At 36.6% G+C, this 23,130-nt stretch overlaps 1 protein-coding gene across 1 annotated transcript in view; it reads left to right on the forward strand.

The window, feature by feature from the left end:
- Positions 1 to 5,046: 5,046 nt before the first annotated feature.
- Positions 5,047 to 23,130, forward strand: part of LUZP2 (leucine zipper protein 2) — a 368,157-nt gene continuing 350,073 nt past the window's right edge. Inside the window, exon 1 of the mRNA XM_088145088.1 lies at positions 5,047 to 5,157. Coding sequence (XP_088001214.1) covers positions 5,096 to 5,157 — 62 coding nt within the window. The 5' untranslated portion in view covers positions 5,047 to 5,095. The remainder of the gene's footprint in view (positions 5,158 to 23,130) is intronic.

Consider the following 23,130-nt stretch of genomic DNA (forward strand, 5'->3'; position numbering starts at 1 on the left):
AAATAAATATTCACAGATTTGAAACGGATAATAATGGCAGATATTTCAAGATAGAGAAAGTTGAAATTTTCTTGGTGAGGAAGAATTGCAGCTGTAAACATGAATATTCTACCAAGACTTAATTTTTTATTCCAAATTATTCCAATAAAAATTAAAAATAAAAGTGAAGTCGTCGGGCAGCTCCAAATTTCAAACTGTATTGTCAAGCTAGCTGTATCACTTAGATCACAGATTGGATTGTATCACCTTATGGCTTGGCTACATCTATCAATAGAGCAGGACTTCCATATGGACTGCACAAATTTATGTGGAATGATACAATATAATATTAAATATTTATTTTCATGAAAAAAGAAAAGTACAAAGAAATTCACTAAGTGAAATTGTATACACACACACACACACACACACACACACTGATTATCAAATTGATTATAGAGGCAGATAAAAACTTTTGAGTTTTTTTCTTCAGAATGGCCAGAAACACCCAAGTAGTTTCAGTTTCTTCAAATAAGCAGTATACTGTAACATTAAAAGAAATGCCCAAATTAGGAGGAAGGCTGAGTCACTTGATTGAATCTGAAAATCTTATTAATGATTAAATGGATGGAGAATCTAGATATGGTAACTGATATGCAACAATGGGAATTCCAGTGGAATAAAATTTTACACTGTATAGTATACTTAGAGAAAACTGATATAAAATGTTTTACCACTGGCATATTACTCCAGTACTGATTGCTAAAATGAACACCTCATTCTGTAAAAATTGGTGGAAACGTAACAACCAGGTCAGATCTTATTTGCTTGTTTGTTTGATAGCTGTGTTGTAAAGTGCAGCAATTTGGGGATGTGATTTATACCAGAAAGAAACAAATTCTAAAAGCTGGATTTCCATTCCAACCTACTATTTTCTTGTTAAATATCACTAAACCTTATATTCCTACAAAGTATGGTAAAATAGCATTGTGCATGGTAACTGCTTCAAGGATTTGCTATGTTTCCTGCTTGAAAGGAATTATAATTCCCTTTGTGGAACAATGGCTAATTAAGTTGTGGAAGTATGATTCCATGGCCAAACAATTTCATATCTCAGAAGTAAATCTGACACAGAATTTTTGGCTCAACTTGGAAGCCAATTCTGGACTATAATTCAACCTTTGGGATTGTACCATATCCAAATCTGAGTTTCTCTTATCATAGTCTTAATATTCTAGCTCTATAGGATCTACTAAATCAGAATAGATCTTCAGTCACTTGGATAGAATTTACTGTAACTTTTAAACTTATTTGATGATTTACACTGTGTTGAACACTGCTGTTGATATTTATATGTTGGTTGGATTTTAAGAATGACCCTTAATTTTCAAAACGATATAATATATTCAATTACTTAAAAACAGTTAATGAACTATTGACAATTTTAACCTAATTCTGATTTAAACATTCTCTATTTCTTCATCTTTTATTTTTAAAAATTTTCTCCTCTTTTGTTTTGTCTTTTAAAAACATTTTCTTTCTTTCTTTTTGTTTTAATGCTTAATAAAAACATTTAATTAAAGTGGAAATAAAAGCCCTGGATAACAATAAAAGGCTTGGAGATTCTTAAACTGCCTTTATGTAAGTGAGAGTCTTTTTGCTATTGTTCCTATGTACATGATATACTGCATGATTGTAGATAAAAACTGTCTTGTAAATAATGGCTGATTATTACTTTATGCGGTTAGCTATGTCCACAAAAGGTGTCGACTCTGTTCTGGGGTGAAAATTCCAAGTTCTGGAGAACTTCCTAATATTACATCACTAGAATTGCCAGTTTTATGCATGACTAGCAAAATGTTTACAGACCAAATATATTAATATTTTGGCCAATATTTTCTCCAGTGATATAAAATAACCCTTTAACCTGGGGAAACTTGAGAAGGAACATCTAGTATTCTAAGGGCACAAACGTAACTTTACCTGGATTCTTCCCTCTAAGGGCAGAGGCAAGTCTCCAAACTTGGAAGCAAGAATCTAACATTAGCTTCTACCCTCCTGCCTCTCTACTCTCTACCCACTGTCACTGCTACTGTCTTCCGAGAAGGAAAACCTTTTGCTCAGGAAACTCCAAAAGGTTGGACCTGAGGCAGGTCAGAGAGAATCAGAATCTGAAGTGTCTTCAGTTCCCCATATTCAGCCCATCTAAAGTTTAGGAAGAGAGCTACAGGTAAAGAATGAGAAAAAAAATGAAACAAAACAAAATTGAACTTGACAGGCTTGTTATTTTTCAATTAATGTTTCATACTTTACAACTGGGAACTCCAGTATGATGCTTGTGAACACCTACATACCAACAAATAGCTCCTTTGGTTTTACTTCTTAAGAAGTGTTTCAATTCTTCTATTTTCTGAAAAGTAAATAAACGCAAAGATGGCCTCATGAAAAATATTCCCAGCCTTCAGTATTAAATTTATTTCCAAGAGGCCTCTAGGCATTTCATAGAATCCATAAGTATCCTTAATGGAAATAATGGCCAAGCGTTCGGTTTAAAAGTGTGTCCAACCTGATGAGAAAAAGAGAGAGAGAGAGAGAGAAACTTAAGTGTTCCTTTATATAAATGCATTTATTTATTTATTTATTTATTTATTTACTTACTTACTTACTTACTTACTTACTTATTGATTTACTTATTATTTATACTACACATTTCTAAGTCTACCCACTTCATCAAAAACTCTAGTGGGTTACAGAATTAAAAACAATAGTTTTTAATTCTGTTCACCAGAATAGAGCCACAAGCAGAAACAGGAGGAAAAAGAGATGGTCATAGATGACCAAACACACCTAAAAGCCTATAGAACCCTTTCATAGGAAATTTGTATCCCCCTCTTGTCTGGGAAAAAGCTTACTCTTCAAGGCACATTTAAAGGAAGGCAGGTCAGGACCAACTGAATCTCCAGAGGGATGTAATTCCAGAGGAAAGACACTGCAACAAAGATGGCCTACCTCCTGGGTCCCATCAAGATGGGTTTGCTTAGTGAATGGAGCCTGGAGCATGCCAACTCTATCTGATCTTACAGGATAAACAGAAGCAACAGGAGAAATAACTATGCCATATAGGGCTTTGTAGGTAACAACCAACCCCTTGAATTGCCTAACTGCTTGCACCGCGGCATTCTAGAATAGCTGAAACTTCAAATGATCTTCAAGGGCAGCCCCAGGTAGAGTGCATGACACCGTCCATGCCATCAGCAGTGTTGATGGCAAAGGCTAACCTGAAGTAGTTAGGAGAGCCAACATCAGTTTGAATTCTGATAGACTGGTATCTTGGGACCTCTGCTTTATAAATATGAATGTTTAACTCCTTTACACATGCAGTTGGTGAAGATGTTAATTTCCAGAAGATAAGATTGTATGAATAAAACTTTCTGACTGGGCTATACATTCAGTTTCACTGCTTCTTGCTGAGGCTTACAACAGCAGTAAATCAGAAGGTCAGAAAAAATGATACCAGTATTACCTAGGACCCTTGGAATATAAGGAAGAAAGTAGAAGCTACTGCATTGATGAAAAGATTAGCATCAAGGAGTGCACTGGAGGTGGGGCAACAAATAATACATCTAGGCCCTGAATTTCCTATCCCCCTGGTATTTACCACCTGAAAACCACTGAAGCCAATTTATATATATATATATATATATATTTTATTGAACTTGAGTGCAAAATGTTATTTGTTAATGACACAATATAATGTATAAATTTCATCATCCCATTATATGATTTCTATTAACTGCAAGGAAATCTTGCCATTTCACTGTGTCACAATTAATTTTCACATGGGTATATTGCCATTTAAAGGAAATTTGCTTCTGGTTAGAATGCCTCTAGTTAATAGGTTTCAATTTTTCTTTACCTAATCTTCTGGAAGCCTTTGCCTGCAATATATTGCCTCTCTGTGATATAGCAAATCATTTTAAATCTTTTAGATGCCTTTCTGCATGAGCAATTTATGTATTCAGGCAACTGAACTCTCTTTTCTTCTGACCTATGCAACCATCCTTCCTTTCCAGCCCAAGCTATCCTCATTTCATAAAACTACGATATGCTTTAAATTCTAAATTCTGTCATACCCAAAATCTACTGGAGGAACCTATTACTACTATAGGAACAGTGGAGTTTTATTTATGTTTGGGGGCTGCGAAGGGCATTCAGGACTTTAACTTTCATTGGCAAATGGATTTTGAGAGATGTCAAGAATCCGTTTTTAAGGAGTTTTCATTCCCTCTCCCTCCTCCCCTCCCTCTCTCTTCCCCTCGAATTAAAATGTTAATAATTGATGCCAAATGGTGGTTCTTTAAACAACATAAATATAGGGCTAATACCCAAAGAAAGCTTACATTTGGATTGCCCTTTATGAAGATTTTTCACGATGACAATCAGGTCTTTAGAGAAAGGACTCACTTTGGGGATTGTTTTTCACCCCATTTAGTGTTTGCTTCCTAGCTGCTAAGGAATGCGCTTCTAACTGACACAATAACTTCCTATTCATACTGAATGGAGTGTAGCCTTTTGCATGCACCAAGCAGGAGGTTAATTTGAAACTTGTCTGTTCATTTAAATAAGCCTTGACCCATGATCTCCATGCAAATGACACAACTTTAATTAGACCCTATATATTTTGATTTTTAAGGGGAAACTGATGAGCACTCATACCCTTAGCAGTAAGTAGCATCCACTGTGTGCTCACTGCCCTCCCCTGTTGCCACCGAAACTGCTAGTAATAACAAATCCTTCAGGGCATCAATAGAGTCCCTGTGTTGAATAATCACAGACTATCAGGCATGAGACTTGCAGCGGCAGCAGCAGCAGCAGCAGCAGCAGCAGCTCCGTTGCCTGTGACATCACTCCTGAAGCTCAAGCCCCACTCTAGGCTGCCTTCATTAGTCAGTGTGCTGGTCTGCCTGCTTTTTCAGATCTACTGACTGTCACACGCGGGAGCAGGTTCTTTGCAGAGGAAGGACTTTAGAAATCAGAGAGGCGGTGGGAGAGGCAGAGGAATCGAGAGGGAGAGTGGCGAGCAGTTCCAGAGAACAAAACAGCCACGCTTTGCAATATGAAATTCATCTTGCCTCAGTACTTGCTGTTCCTTTTTCCTGTTCTGGTTCTCAGCACCAGGTGAGTGCCCAGCTGTTTCTGACTTGGAACTGGGTTTGAGAAGTGGTTAAGGTGCATTTTTTAACCAGGCTTTTCATTCCAGCTTTTCCCATGCTTGGAAGTTCAGACAGCATCTTCTGTTGAACAGATACTAGGCTGGCTTTTATTTTCCTTTTCCTGCCTTTCACCATCTCTCTCTCTCTCTCTGTCTCTCTTTCCCTCTTTCTCTCTCATACATACAGAGAGTGAGAGAGAGAGAGAGAGAGAGAGAGAGAGACAGAGAGAGAGACAGAGAGACAGGGAGGGAGAGAGACAAATGCTTAAGAGACTTTGATTCTGGGTCATTCGCTAGTTAGTCAAGTCCATTCATCTTCTTAGTCAATAAGAGGAAAACTCCAAGCTCTGCAATGACCCAATGCATTTGTGATTAAGCAAAACAGTTCCTGATGTCAATAATACTTATCCAGCATTAGTAATTTTTCATGTGCTTCAGTGAAAAATAAGAAAGCTACATATTTAGAATAGGGAATATACTTGGCTTTGTGATACATTAGGTTTGATACCAAAACAAAATGTCAAAGCATAGACCAGTTTTATTGCACTGGGAGTTTTGCAACAGAAAAATAGCCTTGTCTGAATGATGTTTGTATTTGTGAATAGCATAAGGTTGAGATGACATTGGGGTGCTATCAAGATTGTTTAAAAGTTCTGTTAATACATGAATAGCATGCAGTATGCGTTTACAGCAATGAAAGAGGAAAGCCTGTGAAATGTGGGTTTTGCAGTTGTAGATATGCTTGCGATCTTTATTCCTGAGAAGCGAGTACATGCTTATCAGTTTATATATATGCTCTGTCCTGTAAATGAAATTTGGCATAGAGTCACCTGGTACCCAGATAGAAAGTTAATACTGTGTGAGGGTATGATCTGAACAAGTAATTGCTTCAGATGCCTTACTGTCAGTGTGTACTTTTCAATTTTCTGAACCTTATAAATGAGAAAGTGACAGTCTTTTACTTTGTTGCTTATTAAGTACCCTGTAAACTTTTAAGTCTCTGGGAAATGCAATAAACAGTCTGCACATAGCTATGCCTATCTTGGGAGAAATGTTTGTATCCCTTTCTGCCAAGTTATGTTTTCTAGCAATATTTCTTTACAGTGGATTTGGAAGAGCTTTTTCTATTTTGAGTTCTCAGTGTTTAGCTACTGAAGCAAGATTACTTGCTAAACTGTTGGGTTTTTAAACGTAATCCACCTATAGAAGTGAAGTACAAGTGAAGCCAAGAAGAAAGGATTCAAGAAGTCACAGAGTGACCACAGATAGCCAGATAATAAAGCATTCTAGAACAAATTACTCAACTGTCTATACTTTAAAAGAACTTATAATTGTAGATTCTCTCTTGCTTAATCAGTAATGAACCACTGTAATGATTACATGCTTTGATAGACTGTGCAGATCCCTCTGAAACTTTGGGTTGTGATTTGCCAATTATCTGAGGATCTGCTTTGATTTAGTAAATGATCTTGGAAATGTTCTCTTGGCATGAATCTTTATATCAAGTTTATTAGTAATCTAATAAGGATTGTTTTAAATTTTACATATATCACCAAATCATACTGGGGCTAAATTCTAGTGGAGGACAGAGATGGTCCAGTAACTCACCAAGAAATAAATGGGCTTTTGAGTGAAGTTCTTTTATCATTGCCAACTTATCTCCTTTATATACTAGGTATAAAATGAAAATAATTATTTGCATTTTCCCAGAATATTTTTAAAAGAAAACCTGAAAAGACTTGGCAGAAGGAAATTTGATCAAAGGATCAGCTGTAACTTAAGATCTTATCTGATAAACTTTGAAAGGCTGTCACAAAAAAACAACAAGGATGCTTCTTGCCTGTACAATACCTAAATGTTGGAAAATGGCAAACAATCCCCCTCCTTTTTTTATATATCCTAGAGGGGGTTTTATAAGATAGGATTGGGATAAAACTGGAAATACATACTTGGATAGGTACCACAATACAAGTATCCTCTGACAAGCGTTAACTTTCAGATATAAAGTTACTTTGCATGAATTTATCAGAAGCAGCTTTGCTGATGTTAAAAATAGAGTGCTGCATACAGATCCAGCCATTAAACATGACTTCTTGAAACTTGTTTCTTTAGCTTTTTGGGGAATGCCAATAATTAAGGGATTCGAAATGGAACATTTGGAAGATATATTAAATTGGCATTAGAAACTAACAGGAAGTGATCTTTTAAAGAAATAAATTACATTCCCGTAGTAATAAAAATGTTAAAAGAATTTGAGATAATGCAGTTGACTGTATCTTCCATTATACAAGCCCAGTAAGTCACATATTAGGACCCAATAACAATAATTTACATATTTTAGGAGACTTCTCTATACAAGAAGACAAGTTTGTTAAAAGGTATGCTTGAAGATAACTACTTAAGAAATAGAAAGGCTTGTTTATTGGTGAACTCAGATTTCATTGCAATTGCCTTATTTCAGGAAATGTGGACTGTGGGAGGGCACAGTCTTTGATTAGACTTTTACCTTGATGAAATTATTGAAGTCAGTGACATTTCTCCTATCATTTATTCTAGAAGAATGTCATTTAGGCTGCAGCATCTCAGACTGTTCCTTTCTAACATATGGTTAATGTTCAGGCAATTGCCCAAACAGAGGAGGTTTGCAAGAACAGTTGCTATACTGAAGATGGGGATCTATTATCCTGCTGTGTGAAACTGCTTAGCTCAGGCGTAGTTGCACCATAAGTGGTAGAAGATTTCTTTACAAGTAATTTTCTGTCAACTTATCATGTAAGAATTTGTCAGAAAAATCTCTGCAAGCAGCCCAGAAAGTAGGTGTTGGTTTAGTTGTTGAAACTCAGCAGAGGATGGGAACTGTGTTTCATGACTGCCAAGACACTGGCAGTGAGTGCTCTGATGGAGAAACTGGCTTTTCTTAGGTGGGGCACTTTTGATATTATATGGTTGATCTAGGGGAGAAGATTTTAATCCAAAGCAAACTCAAAACTTTTGGGGATTAAACTGTCCCTCCCTAACTCCATTACTGACTGGGATTAAGTGTTCATGCTACACACTGATTCCACCCATGACCCAGTCAAATGCATCATGCCAACACAGCCATTCAATGATATATTTAGCCAAGTAAATGTAAAAACAACCCTCCCCCCCAAAAAACCCTACTGTTAATTTATAACAAATAAATTAATAAATACATGAAGCAATCAAAGAAGCAAGCATTTATTAAGATCCAATTACTTGACTACTTAATGGGGACACATCTCAGAGAAAGCCAGCTCGTGTGCTGCCATTAAAGATGCCTCAGAAGGCAACACTGCACCAAGAGTTTAAGAGTGGTTGAACTTAAAGACTGAGCAGGTTCATATAGGTCCTTCAAATAGCCTACTCCTAAATCTTTAAAGGTAATATCTTAGCATCTTGAGCTGCATTTACCAGTTTATTTCCACAGCATTAACTATACTAGTTAAAGTTTCAACCTGGTTTTAAGAATAGCCCCATACAATTTATATTACAGTGGTTAAATTGAGCTGCATTTAATAATTAAAGCAAAAACAAAAACAAATGTTACAGCCAAGTCTGATCATTCCAGGAAAAATATTCAGCTGACTCACCAGACAAATACAAGCAAAAACATTTTTAATGTCTACGTAGCTAGTAGCAAAGTTGAGTCTGGCAGTTCTTCCAGATTATAAACCTGATTTTTTTAAGAGGATGAAATACCATCCAGAATAAGTTGACATTCAGCTACTGAATTGGCTGGATTCCTAGTCGTAGACATTTCTATTTTATCCAAATTTGTTTTTAGTTTGTTTAGCCTTATCTAGCTCATCATCCATATAGAACCTCCTCAGCCTCCCCAGAATATGGTAGAAGGGAAATACATAGCTGAGTATCATAAAAATACCCTTAAAAGTGCCTTTCACATTTTCTGATGATTCCTGGAGATGTTTAAAAGCATAGGTGGCATAATTTATTCCAAGGGACCCCTTAAACCAAGTAATTAACTACAGAACCTTTACATCATAGTATGAAGATATTATTTATGGAAGATAGCATGGAAGTAGATAGGGTAGGTGGAATCACTTTTACCTGCAGAAATGGAAAATGGACGAACCATTATAGTACCTAATCTATCCAAGCTACGCAGAGTTGGACCTGATTAGTACATGAATGAGAGACAATCAGGAACTCCTAGGGCCATGGGCTAAATTGGGAAGTTGAAAAACATATCTTTAAAAAAGACGAGATTTTGTTTCAGGGAAACTCTATGATGTCAGTAGTAGTTGAGCTTGACTCACAAACCAAAGCTTTCCTTTGATAAAGGAGTGAACTTCATCATTTCTATCCCAAGTCACCAACCTCATCCATAAGCCAAAACATGTGCAGCTTAATGAGTTAATGATACATATCAATTGGGACAGGTCCTTAGTAGCCATTGTAGCCAAGAAATATTGCATAGCAATAATATTGGGGAGAGTGTTACCATGAGTTTTCTTTAGATGGCCAAATCAATGGTAGAAATGTCTGTTTTTATCTCATGCAAGGGCAGCAGGGTATATGACGGAGCTAGTGAACAGAGCATCTTGACAGGAGTCTCTCTCATGATGGACCATAATGATTCTGTATACCTGCAAGTGAACATTTCTAATGATATTCTCCTCACCATGTTCCTGTAATATATACAAAATCAAATGCAGTACAGCTGAAGACTTTCTATTATTAATGAATCTTACATTAGCTATCAGCATGAGTATCAAGTTTCATGTACCTGAAATGAGAATATACAGACACACAAGCACAATTGTTGAAGATCACAGTAAGATGAAACAGCAGTCCATAAATCACTTCAGCCTTACTATTTTATTTGCATCTGCCCCATTGGATTAGTCTATTGGGGTGGGTGGGGGTGGTTTAGAAATAATGGAACACAGTCACTGCTGCTCCACTGGAAAGTCACTGCTGCTCACATTATGAGTTTAATTGATGTGAACATTACATCTGAATGGTTAAAAGTGCAATAGGAAGTACAGTATAATAGAAAGGATTTCACTCATATGTTTAATTGGATCAGAAGAGTAAATTACTATATTCAGAACTATGCAGAATCTAGTGCTTGTTTGGTGTACTCAACTCTGTGCATTATTCAAAATTAATTTATTTATGTGGACAAACAGTGCTCTGATAGTTTACTTGTCCAGTATTCTAATATTTTACAAAAGTTAATAGCATTAATGCTGCTGTATGTATTTCAAAAAAGATTCTGTTTCTGGGTTGCTTTTTTAAAATCTTATTGATCTTTCTTTTGGGATTGCCATGGCATTGTCATTTTCTTTAATTGCGTATTATAAAAACTGATATTCAATACAGTCCAAAACTTAATGTACATATTAGCATTTTTGTTTTAAATATATATTTTAATGGATACTAGAAATGTATCATTACTATTAAAGCACAATGTGATGGTCCTTTTGCAAATCAGATGCTACTTTCATTTTCTGAAAGGGATTAGAACCCAGTGGAAGTTCTTTTTGTGTGTTGTCTCCTGCTCTCTGCAGATCCCCACATGACTTCCTAGGATATTCCAGAAGGTCCAGAGCAGCTTCTCAAGGGCATATAAAAAGCAGCAAAAGGAAATAAGACTTGACAAGAATATCTTCCACAAGTTTTGCTAGCACGAATATTTTGTGAATGGATTTTTGCTCAAGGGAACTCTGATTCTGATCATATAGATTTTAGAATATTATGAGGCTCTGCTGAAAATGTTTCACTCTTAATTTTTAGGTTAAAATGTCATAGTTGCTAGACTGGGACTTTTCATCCCCCCAACTCACTACCAACAGGTTGCCTTTTGTTTTAACCCTGTTTCCCTTGGCCATTGCCTCTTCTTTCCATCGTCAAATGAAAGTAGAAAAGAGCAAGATAATATATACAAGCAGATTCCTTAACACATTAGTCATCAAATGTTCTGACATATTTTGAGCATCTGTGATCTTCCTTGGGGAAAAGTATTTAACATCTACTCAGTAATAGAACAGTTGAAAGTACTAGAGTGTAATTCAGTGTCTAGCAAAGCTATGGCTAAATAATTCTGATATACCGAGGGATGGATGGATGGATGAAAAAAATCTGATATACTGAGGGATGGATGGATGGATGGATGGATGGATGGATGGATGGATGGATGGATGGAGGGATGGATGGATGGATGGAGGGATGGATGGATGGATGGATGGATGGTTCTCTCTCTCAACTTTTTTGTAAGTAGTGCAAAAATGTCATGCATAACATAGATGTTTTGGGGCACTGTCAACGGTAGACCAAACATAATAATTAGTTTTGGCTTGCTCCTAGAAGAAATTGGTTCTGGTAATACATATCCAGGGCGGCGGAGGGGACCTATTAAGATAAATTATAATTCCTGTCATTAACACTATATATCGTATTTATCCAACCTGGTCTCATGTTTAGCTATTGAAATGAAGGGAATCTATCTTTAATAGCACTTGAACATCATGACAATCTATAGATGAGTCAGGCTGACTCTGTGGTACAAAGTCTGAGTTACAAACAAAGCAAATAAACATAATTGATACGATGCTGTATACAATTTAATAAAATTATGTAAAGTAATATAAGACAGGATCAGGCTCGGTGTATTATTTCCATTGGGATTTAAGAATAGAAATTTGGTCTGGATTAGTGCTGGGGTGAAAGATATAATCCAGTTATTTATGGACAGCTTGGATGAATATTCATGAACATTTTTGTTCATGAATCATAAACCAAAAAGTCTAAGACCTTTGATAGATTATGTTGTCTTACTTTAAAACAAGGTGGACAAGGGTTTCCCTTATTTTACTAACCTAAACAAACAATCTTACCCCTCTGACATTCCAGGCAATGATCAGCACAGCATCCAGCAATGCTTCTAGAGGTATAATGTCTCAGATAATGGCCCTATAATATTGCATATAATGATGCCTTTCTTCTTCTAGAGAATTCTTGGTGGTGGGAGAGAGGAGATAGCTGCTTGTATGAACTGCTCAGTTAACTTTCACTAAATGTGTGTGGCTACTCAACATACAGTTTGGATATAGTATGAAAAATACTTATTTGTCATTTCAAAGCTTCCTCTATAGAGGGCATATAAAAAGTAAAGGATCCCTTGAGTTTGCCATTGCCTTCTTCAATGACTCTTTTTAAACATCTACTCTACAGTTCTGGGACATCCTGGTGGTCTCCCATCCACCCAAGTACTAATTAGCTCTGACCTTGCTTACCTCTTTTTCAAAGTCAATTAAGCTCAGCTAGGTGCTTGCCTACCACAGCATACAGTCCATATAAGCAGAGATATTAACTAGTCAGATTGGTCTCATTTATATGAACTTGTTGAACTCTTTCTGTCTGTCTATCTATCAATCATCTCATCTATCTCAAGTTCTGAATGGGAGACTGTCACCCCTTTATATGCTTAGCTACTTTAAGTCAAAAACATCTACCAATGTCCTTTTTATTGATGCTTTTCAAAACATAGACACTAGCAATACTTTTACATGACTAGGTTTAAACAAACAAACAGAAACTCTTCAAGCCATGATGCTAAGTACACTCCTCTCTAAAACTGGGTTAATGGGTCTTCTATGTAGATACTAGTTTTTTGCTTGGCAACATGAAGAAAAAAGTACACTGCACCATTATTTATTAATAGAAACTTTTGTTACTTCTCCTTTCCTGGCATAGGAAATATTTTCATCCCTGGAATTAAAAACAAAAACAAAACAGCATTGTTTAGCAGGGCCCAATCAGGATTCTTCATTCATAAACAAGCATGCAGTCCCAAGAAAGATCATTTTAGTAATAATGATGTTTGTAATACTGACACTTATTAAGTGTACACACAAAATAACATGGTAAGGGTTCTGTTGTGTTTAAATGGATCTTGTATAAGTTTAAGAGCAAGTGAATAGATGGTAGAATTTGTCAGAAGGAGGAGAAGGAGAAGAAGGAGAAGGAGGAGGAGGAAGAAAGGAGGAGGAGGAGGAGAAGGAGAAGGAGGAGGAGAAGGAGGAAGAGGAGCAGCAGCAGCAGCAGCAGCAGCAGCAGCAGCAGCAGCAGCAGCAGCAGCAGCAGCAGCATTATTTCATAGTAGTCATATATTCCTAGAATAAGACACTATGTAATTCAGTTCACAGGAACAAATTCTACATTAGACTTTTGACAAAAAAGAAACCGTAAAGTACATTTTTGGTTTTCTGTTTAGTGTTATGGCATAAACTAGTTTGCTCCACAGCTCCACTGTGTTAAGGAAACATTATACCAGAATCAGAATAACAGACTGTATTGCATCAGAGAATCCCTGTAGATCTTAAAGATGGCATACTTTTTTAGCACTTCCCTCTGGCAGTCAAGCCATTTTGACGGCCATTTTGAAGGCACTTCTATCAAATTAAATGGGACTGGCTGCAACATTGTATTTACATAACTCAATATTTTTAATAAAAAATAATGACCCTGTGTTTTAAAAACCCATTAAATGTTTATTTCATTTTAATATTCTGTGAATTCACATATTAGAGAACTCATTAAACTGACACAGCCAACCCTACAATGTAAATTCTTTTTTTAAATAATCAAAGACTATTCCTTATTAATGTATTTGCTTTGAGCTTCAATTTGTTGTCTTGGAAAACAGCCTATTTCCATTTAAAACTAATCAACCACTGCATGATTCATTTGGGGCTAGAGTCCAAACAAAATTTGGAAATCCACAGTTCCACACTGCCCACTGATTAGCATAGGAGAACTACAAATGATTGCAACTTTTTCAATGTGTTAAAAGGCTAGGAAGAATGAAATGTTCAGGCACAATTCATCCTTCAATAAGAATGAAATCTGGCCACTTTCAGAGAAATAGATACAGCAGCTGACATGAAGGCTCTTTTACATGCTGTTTTCGTTTTTTAAAGGAAAATGACTACGGCCTTACTTTTAATAAAATTGGATGACATTTGCAGGCCAAAAATAACATTTGACAATATATCCCTCACCCAAATTATTGTTGTTGGAATGTGCCTTGTGAACCATTTCCTATGATTAGAAAGAAGATCTGACATTATTATTCTCACATTCTTCTTCTTTCTTCCTCCTATACCCACCATGGTGTTTTATGGAGCAATTGTGTTGGTTTTCACAATGTCTGGGTTTCTGTTCTGCTCTACAGTGCTGAATTGCACATTAAATATTTGGATTGGATTTTGGGGCTTTTAGGTCCCATTACATCTCAGACAGCCTCAGAATCAGTCCACACTGTTCTAATTTAGCAGAAGATTCAGATGAACCAGATACATATTTACTTTGTCCTTCATCTGACTGATCAGAAGCAAAACAACAACAACAACAACCTTAACATGAATAAATATGTCCTTATTATTGCTTCCAGCAATTAAAATTGGCAGAATGCAATTGAAGTTGCTCAGAGTCTAGGTAGCTAATGTACCACTGAAACATTATTTTTTAATTGATTGATTATGTGTCATCAAGTTATTTTGACTCCTAGCAACCACATAGATAGATTTTCTCCAGGATGACCTATCTCTAACCTTTCTTTCATGTCTCCCAATGGTGTACTCATCACCTCTGTAACTGAGCCCATCCACCCTGCTGCTGGTCATCCTCTTCTTATCTTTCCTCCTACATTTCCCAGCATTAGAGCCTTTTTTAGAGAGCTAGGTCTTCGCATAATGTGTTCGAAGTAGGATAATTTGAGCTTGTCATTTGTGCTTTGAGTGAGAACTCTGAGTTGATTTGTTCAATGATCCATCGGTTTGTTTTCTTGGCTGTCCACAATATTCTGAGGAGTCTTCTCCAACATCAGCATTGAAAAGCATCAGCACTCTTCCTATCCTGCTTCTTTAGAGTCCAACTTTTGCTTTCATAGAGTATCACAGGGAATACCATGGCTTGCCCGATTCTGATCTTTGTACATATAGACATATGATGGCATTTGAATATCTTTTCCAAGGCCTTCATGGCTAGTTTACTGAGTCTAGTTTGCAGCATGTTTCTTGATTGTTTGCACTTTTATTGTTGATGGTTGATTCTAAAAGGCAGAACCTATCCACCACTTTGATATCTTCATTGTCAATTCTAAGGCTGGTTGTTCTACCTGTTGTCATTAATTTGGTCTTCTTTATATTTAATTTTAGTCCCATTCTTTCACTTTGACTTTTAGTACTAGGGCTTACAGGTCCTTTGCATTTTTGGCTATCAGGGTAGTATCATCAGCATTGCACAGGTTACAGATGTTTCTTCCTCCAATTTTAAAATTACACATCTTCTTCCAATCCAGCTTCCCTTAATATATATTCTGCATGTGTGTTGAATAAATAAGGGGAGAGTATGCAGCCTTGTCGCACTCCTTTGCCAATCTGGAGCCAGTCCATTTCACCATGTTCTGTCCAAACTATGGCTTCCTGACCTGTATATAAATTTCTCATAAGGACAATGACATGTCCTGGGATTCCCATTTTTATAAGCACATTCCACAGCTTGATGTGATTGACACAATCAAAAGCTTTTCCATAATCAATGAAGCACATTCTGATTTGGTTTTGGTATTCTTTGGCTTTTTCAATTATCCAGTGTGCATCGGCAATCATGTCTCATGTTCCTTGGCCTTTTCTAAAGCCAGCTTGAACATCTGGCATCTCTTTTTCCATGTAGGGCTCTATTTTGCTAGCATGTGAAATTAAGGATGTTGTATGATAGTTTGCACACTCCATTAAGTCTCCTCTTTTTTGGAATTGAAATGTAGATTGACCTCTTCCTATCAGTTGGCCACCATGTGATTCTCCAGATTTGCTGCATACCTTAGTTAGAACCTTGACTGATTTTTCTTCTGTTGCCTGCCATATTTCAGTGGGTATTCTATCAGTTCTTGTAGCTTTCTGACTGGTAATGACTGGAGTGTTGATCTAACCATCTTCTAGTACTAGCAGTTTTTGTAAATAAGGAATATCTTCTAAGGTACTCGCTACTATATAGTGTTTCAGGATACTCCTTCCATATTCCTTTGATCTGCTTTGAATCAGTTACTATCTGTCTGTTGGCATCCTTTAGCATACGAATTCAAGGTTGGAACCTCCTTCTGAGTTTAGAGATCTTTTGAAATACTTCCCTTGTTTTTCCATGTCTCTTTCCATCTTTAATGTCTTTACAGATGTTGTTCTAATACTGCTTCTTGTCTTTTCTAACAACTCTCTGAAACTCTTTGTTAAGTTCCTTTCTGAGATTTTTGTCTTTCTTGGCTTTGGCTTCTCTTCTTGGCAATTTCCACAGTTTGTTCTGACATCTAGTTTGCTTTCTTCTCTTTCTTCATTTTTGGCAGTCTCTTTTCACATTCATCCTTAATGAATTTTTAAAGTTCATTCCATAATTCCTGTGGTTCTGTTATGGAATGTATCTACAAAGAGGAGAGTGATGTGGGAGATCAAAGCTATCAGGAAGGAGGGGGTACATTCCTGGAGGGGGGAGGAGGCAAGAGGCAACACAGTCTGCAGGGGGAGCATGAGAAGAGAAAGAGATTCAGGATAGCCACTCCCTAGAATCTCCCAGGGTATATCCACTAGATGCTGTGGTATAGATTCAGTTTGGCAAGATTCTGTCTATAAGGTGTAAGCAAATAAAGGAACTTTACTCAACTGGACTATTTCACCATTGTTCTTGGACTGGGCCTGACAGGTTATCTATCAATGAGATTCAGGGCTTCAAAGCAATTCCTGATGGTCTTCTTGAAAATGGTGGATATATGTTCAAGATCATATTGTGGAAATCGACTGGCTTCCTTCTTCTTCTTTAGCTTAACTTGGAGTTTACACATGATCAGTTCATGATCTGTTCCACAGTCAGCACCTGGCCATGTCTTTGATGCCATAATTGAGCTCATCCACCTCCTATATCAAATATAGTCAATTTGATCTGTATATACTCCATCTGGTGATGTCCATGTATAGAGGCATCATTTAGGTTGTTTGAAGACAGCTATGAAGTGGCACTGGAGTGGCAGAAATTGATACATTGGTCTCCTGCTCCACTTTGGTTTCCTAAGCCATACAATCCAACTCATTTTCCTCTTTCCAGCATTGACATTCCAGTCACCAATCACAAGGAGCACATCTTGCTTGCATGTTCTGTTGATTTGGAATTGAACTTGATCATGGAAGTCATCAATCTCCTCTTCTTCTGCATTGGTGGTTGGAGCATAAACCTGAAAGATTGTTATATTAAAGACTTGTCCATGAAGTTAATATTATTTGGTCGTGGATTGCATTGTAGCCAAGAACTGTTTTGTTATACCCTTCCTAACTATAAAAGTAACATCATTTCTTCTTTGTTTTTCATCTCCTGAGTAATAAATGGTATGATCTTCTGACTGAATGTGTCCGATCCCCGTCCATCTCAATTTGCTGATGCCTAAGATGTCAATTTTTAGTCATTTCATTTCATCTTTCACTGTGTTGAGAGCTTTCCTGTGTTCATGCTTCTTACATTCCACATTCCTACTGTAATTCTATCTTTGCAGCTTTGGATTTTCTTTTCCTGTATGGCAACATCAGCGACTAGATGTCCCAAAGGCTTTAATCTAGCCATGTCACAAACACCATTAGTACTCTGAAAGTTCCTCCGCTCTTCCTTAGTTGCATGTTGAGTGCCATCCAACCTGAGGGCCCCATCATCCGGCACTATATCATCAATCATTTTATATTTTCTATCCATGTGGTTTTCTTGGTAAAAATACTGAAGTGGTATACCCTTGCCTTTTCCCACACAGTATGAATTGATGCCTTTGCCAGTCTCACTAAAGTGATCTTCTGCCTCCAGCACCTTCCTATATTGCTGCTGCCCAGTATAGGTGCCTGCTTGCTTTAGCTCAGCAGCTGGGATGACCTTCACCCCTTGGGTGACCCTGCTGGGAGTACAGACTTTTGGGGTTCATTCCTGATGTTCTTCACTCATCCCTCCCAGGAACACTGCCCCCCCTGCCACAATGAGGCAGCACAGCAGGACTTGGGGGGGGGGAGGCTTAAGTGTTATAGCCTGTGTATTTCTAATTTATATCCAGTGATCCTCTCCATCACAGAAACAATCATCCATTTATATTTGCAAGCTCAGCTTATCCCAGAACATTCAGAATTTACTGAATATAGAAAAAAAGTCAATTACTGATATCAGCCCTGTATTAATTGCAACAGTTGAATGTAGTTGCTGTGGCACCATTTCTGAAGTTTTCAAAAGGCTAATTTACTTTGAATTTCTTTTGGAATATTAAAATCCAAGCTTGTCTCTGACATCTACAACATTTCATATTTCTATATGAATTATATTGAAAGAATTTACTTCTTGCACTTCATATTTAAAACAAGATAGAGCTGTTGTATTAGAAGAATCACCTTTTCTACACGTACAAAAGGCGCAGGCCTTCATTCACCACATCACAGCCACCATTTTGCAAATTTTGGCAGTTTCCCTTCCCCCCCAGGGGGGAATACTGCTGCATAGTTTAATATCCTTTCAGAACCATGTGAAGAATTGATTAAAAATTCTCACTAGCTTTTGAAATGTGGATCCTTTTAACCTTGAGACGATTGATAGATAGATAGATAGATAGATAGATAGATAGATAGATAGATAGATAGACAGACAGACAGACAGACAGACAGACAGACAGACAGACAGACAGATATAATGCAACAGTCCCCTTTGCTGAGATAATTATTAGATTCATATTCTCTGCTGCCAAAATAATGTTTCATTTTTGCTTTACAATGATTTTTTTTCTGCTTTCAATTGTACTTTTTATTATTTTACCTAATGTCATATTACATGTGAATATTATTGGACCGTGACAAAATGAAATTAGTCTTCTGTAGGATATGAACAAAGCAGCTGTTGTGACTCCTTAGATTTTGCAGAGGAATGAACCTTGAAATCTTGAAACCTTGGATCATTTTTCCAGTATATGCACTCCTCTTCAGCAATCAATCCACTACAGTCCTGATAAACATAATGGATCATATCTATCTTCAGTATTTCTCCCATTGATTTCAATGCCACAAAAATCAATAAAGCTGCATCAGGGATGGACTGAGTTTGAAGAGTTAATAATTTCTTTGATGTCTTATGACTACAGAAATGTTATGACATTCTTATCCAAATTTCTCCCCCAGGCCAAAAAAAGGAAAAAAAAAAAAAACTTCTGGGTAATTCAAATGTGTTTTTGTTGTCTTTATATTAATTATAAAGTGTGCTCCAACTTGATTGTATTTGGGTAGTAATTTTTTACCAAACCAAACAAACAAAACCCCCAAACCCTGAACTATTATCATGAGAACAGATTCTTATTCTAATTATGACACATTCAGAAAGAATAGATCTATTAATGATGACTGCATAAATTTTTTAAGTCTTTTTACTAAACCCTTATGGATGCTTCATTTTTTCCCCCCTGACTATATCCACATACATGGGCATGAATGCACTTTGACAGTCAAGGTTCTATCCTAGGCTCATCCTATATGTTGCTTCCTATATGTTACATCCTGGGCCTCTGCCTCCCTTAAAAATTTGGACCGCTCTTTTTCCTACCCCTGAAGGTCTCTGTATCTTGTTTACAAAACATCTGGTGTGAGAATTGGAGGCTCCTCTTTCATCACCTTCAACCATTATATCAACTTACAAAAAGGCTGTGCATGTCCCTGTATGCAGATACAGAGGAGCAGCTTTGAAAGCACCTATCCAAGCCTAGAAAAAGATACAGCTGCTTCCATGAGTTCAGAGAGATCCTTTGTATGCACTCACAGTCTGAAGCATCTGTTTTGAAGAGGTTGTACAACTCTACTATCAAAGGTTGTGTCTTAGAGTTACGTATGTTTAGAATTCTAATTGCTTTGTGGGAGAGAGCAAACGACAAAGGAGGAGTATTGTATTAACAGGTGGTTTCTCCAAAGCTTTTGGCTCACAAGACTTAGAAGCAGTCTGGATTACATGCATTCTTGGTTTAATGCCACAGGGTTCTTATCTCCTTAAGGAAGGTTATTAGGGGAAAGTTTTGGTCCATGCTGATTTATACTAGCTTCTGAAATTGCAAAACACTCCATGCATCTCCCTCTGTGCATCTAATTCTGTTTCTATATAATTTCATGACAAAAGTAAGAGAAGAGATGGATTTTTTTAACTGGGAGCCTTGTTTCTTAATTCAGCATAGTTCTATATTAAATAAATGTATTTTATTTCTTACAAATTGTAATTTAGCTACTGCTACCGTGAGCTTTAAGGGTTTGCTATCGACTTCTCTGCATACTTGAGTTTGCTTGCAGTTACAACTATAACTAGTAACTTTATTCTATGGGTATATTCTTGGTATTGACTAATTTTTTTAATATTTATATCTCATGAAGGTGACTCTGGGTGGCACATAGAAATTAAAAACCACCCAACCCACCACCCAATTACTTAATCAGATCAATATTCAAAATCCATGCTGTAATGCGTGTCTGAGATCAAAAAGCCATTCTCCTTCAAATCACTAACATAAAAGAATTGTACAATGGGATGTGCTTAAACTCCCAGCCCAAATGGCTATGGTATCCTCCAGGTTTTTAATGTCTTGTGAAAGTCCAACAGGGCTAGACCATCCAGATCTCCAGGGGATTGCTGTCCCACATGATAGCAGAATGACAGAGCAGTCACATAGATGGGAATTGGAGCATGCAAACTCTGCTGGTTTTGGTGTGATGAGCAGAGACAATTGTTCACACTTCTAGAGTAATGCTGTGGTATCTAATAAGAGGTTTGGGAAGAAGCAGGATTTATTTCTCAGCATAGCAAAGCTACAACCTACATTAGTGGTACACTGGTTCATATCATTCATCTAGATCAAACAGGGAATCAATCTAAATAAACCCAGTATGGGTTTAGATGAAGAAAGGAATATCTAGTCACCTATTACAGCAATACCTGATGTGGAGTTGACTAATGGGGACATCAGGGAAATATGATATTTTACTTGCACACAGGACAGTTTATGCTAATTAAATAAGATTATGGTAAAATTGTTTTAGATCTGAAAGATTGCATTATAGAAATTGATAATTAAATCACGTAAACTTATTTTTCATATTGAAAAGAATGATTCTTTATTGTTCTGCTAAACTGGATTGATAGTTAAATATCACTTGAAGCACACAGATGTCCACATTTTCATAGCTGAAAAACAAAGAAAGAATAATAGTGCTATAACTCAGATTTTTTAAGGCTAAACTGGCTAATATCAGTAGAAAATCGTTTATAGCATTCTGTAGTGCTTTTCTTTGCAGTATTCCGGTAGTTTTTAATTCTACTTAATTTGATGCCTTAAAACAGAATAAGGTGATGCATTTAATAGTCACTTTGAAGCAACAATACCTCATCAGTTTTTATCTTGATGTGTTTTATGTGTGTGTTATCCATCCTACTTCATCATCTCTTTGTGTGCTTTGAAGAAACCACATATTTAATTGAAATCTGAAGACATATTTATATGTAATGAAGGAAAACATCAAAAATAGTTAAAGGCGATACAATTCTGAATGAGAAGATGATCCAGGAGCTGGAATAGTAGGAATAAGAGGGCTCAATGTAAAACTGAAAATATTATGAAAAAATTACTATGGGAGGCAGAACATTGAAAGCCAGAAAAATTTGAAATCAGGGCTGGCATGACAGAACAGGCTATGAGAAGCCAAGAGATGTATACTGTTAGGTATATTATTAGCAAGAAAGCAGCAGGTAAGGAAGTACTGAAGACAATTTTGGATGAAGCCAACCAGAAGATGAGAAGGAGTGATAAATTGGAGAAAGTGACACTTAAATACCAGTTCAAATTAGGGTGCAGGTACAATCTCCTTTGGGTGGCTCTGTCCTGGTTATCTACCTAGATATCTACACAGAACACAAGGGTTAATGAGGCTGCAATAATATCCATCTTAGCATTTTTCAAGTGATGCTACTCACCTGTGAAGAGGCTTCAGTTAAAAGCAGATTATATATTACCTGAGAGTAATTCCCATTAAATTCAGTTGGATATATAGATAGTGTTGCCTTACAAGAATTAAAATAAATCCTTGTTAATATCAAGTTGAGGAAAATGTATGGAGTGTCCATATTATTATTTTCATAATATTAATATTCCTTCAGGAATCATACTTAGAATCTGCAGCAATTAGGATTTAACAGAACATCACTGAAGAAATGTGACATTTTGAGTTTGATAAACAAAGTGATGCATATCACATCTCAACCCTTGGAAATGTTTGCAATAACTGTTAAGACCCTTTGCTCACTGAATTAATGATGGATAAGTATACTGTGCTTTCTGAATCTTTCAAATAATTTTTAAAGCACAACATCTGTTCTACAAAGTGTTTGATAAAGCCCGCCTAAAAATATATACACAGTTGGTATATATTTATAGTATATGTAATAATTTTGAATACAGACTCTTCTGCAAGCAGTTTTTCTTAATATGTGCTTTTTTCTATAAACTGTTAGTGCAGTTTCTTTTTAATAATCATGAAAATATACCATTTTTTAACTTACAGAACTTTATCAGAAAGTAGAAGATGTGTGGAAACCAAAATAACTTTGGATCCCAGTTCATGTTTTAATTCAAAAGAATTTCTCCCCATCTCTATTCATGGAACAATTATAATAACCAGGACTTGCAGCTTGTTCTCATGAGATGGATCTGAGTAGGGTCCTCATTATACCCATTAGACAATCCTAATCATGTAACACATCTGCACAAAATGCAGCATCCCAGTTATGAGTATGCTTGCCCAGTCCTATGAATGTCTCGGCGTATTCTCTACCTTATTGAAACCAACCTTCTACTCACACTTTTC

The sequence above is a fragment of the Python bivittatus genome, unplaced genomic scaffold (genome assembly GCF_059951505.1).
Source record: "Python bivittatus isolate LINGU-HERP-01145 unplaced genomic scaffold, Pbiv_v1 ctg000480_np1212, whole genome shotgun sequence".
Taxonomy (NCBI): domain Eukaryota; kingdom Metazoa; phylum Chordata; class Lepidosauria; order Squamata; family Pythonidae; genus Python; species Python bivittatus.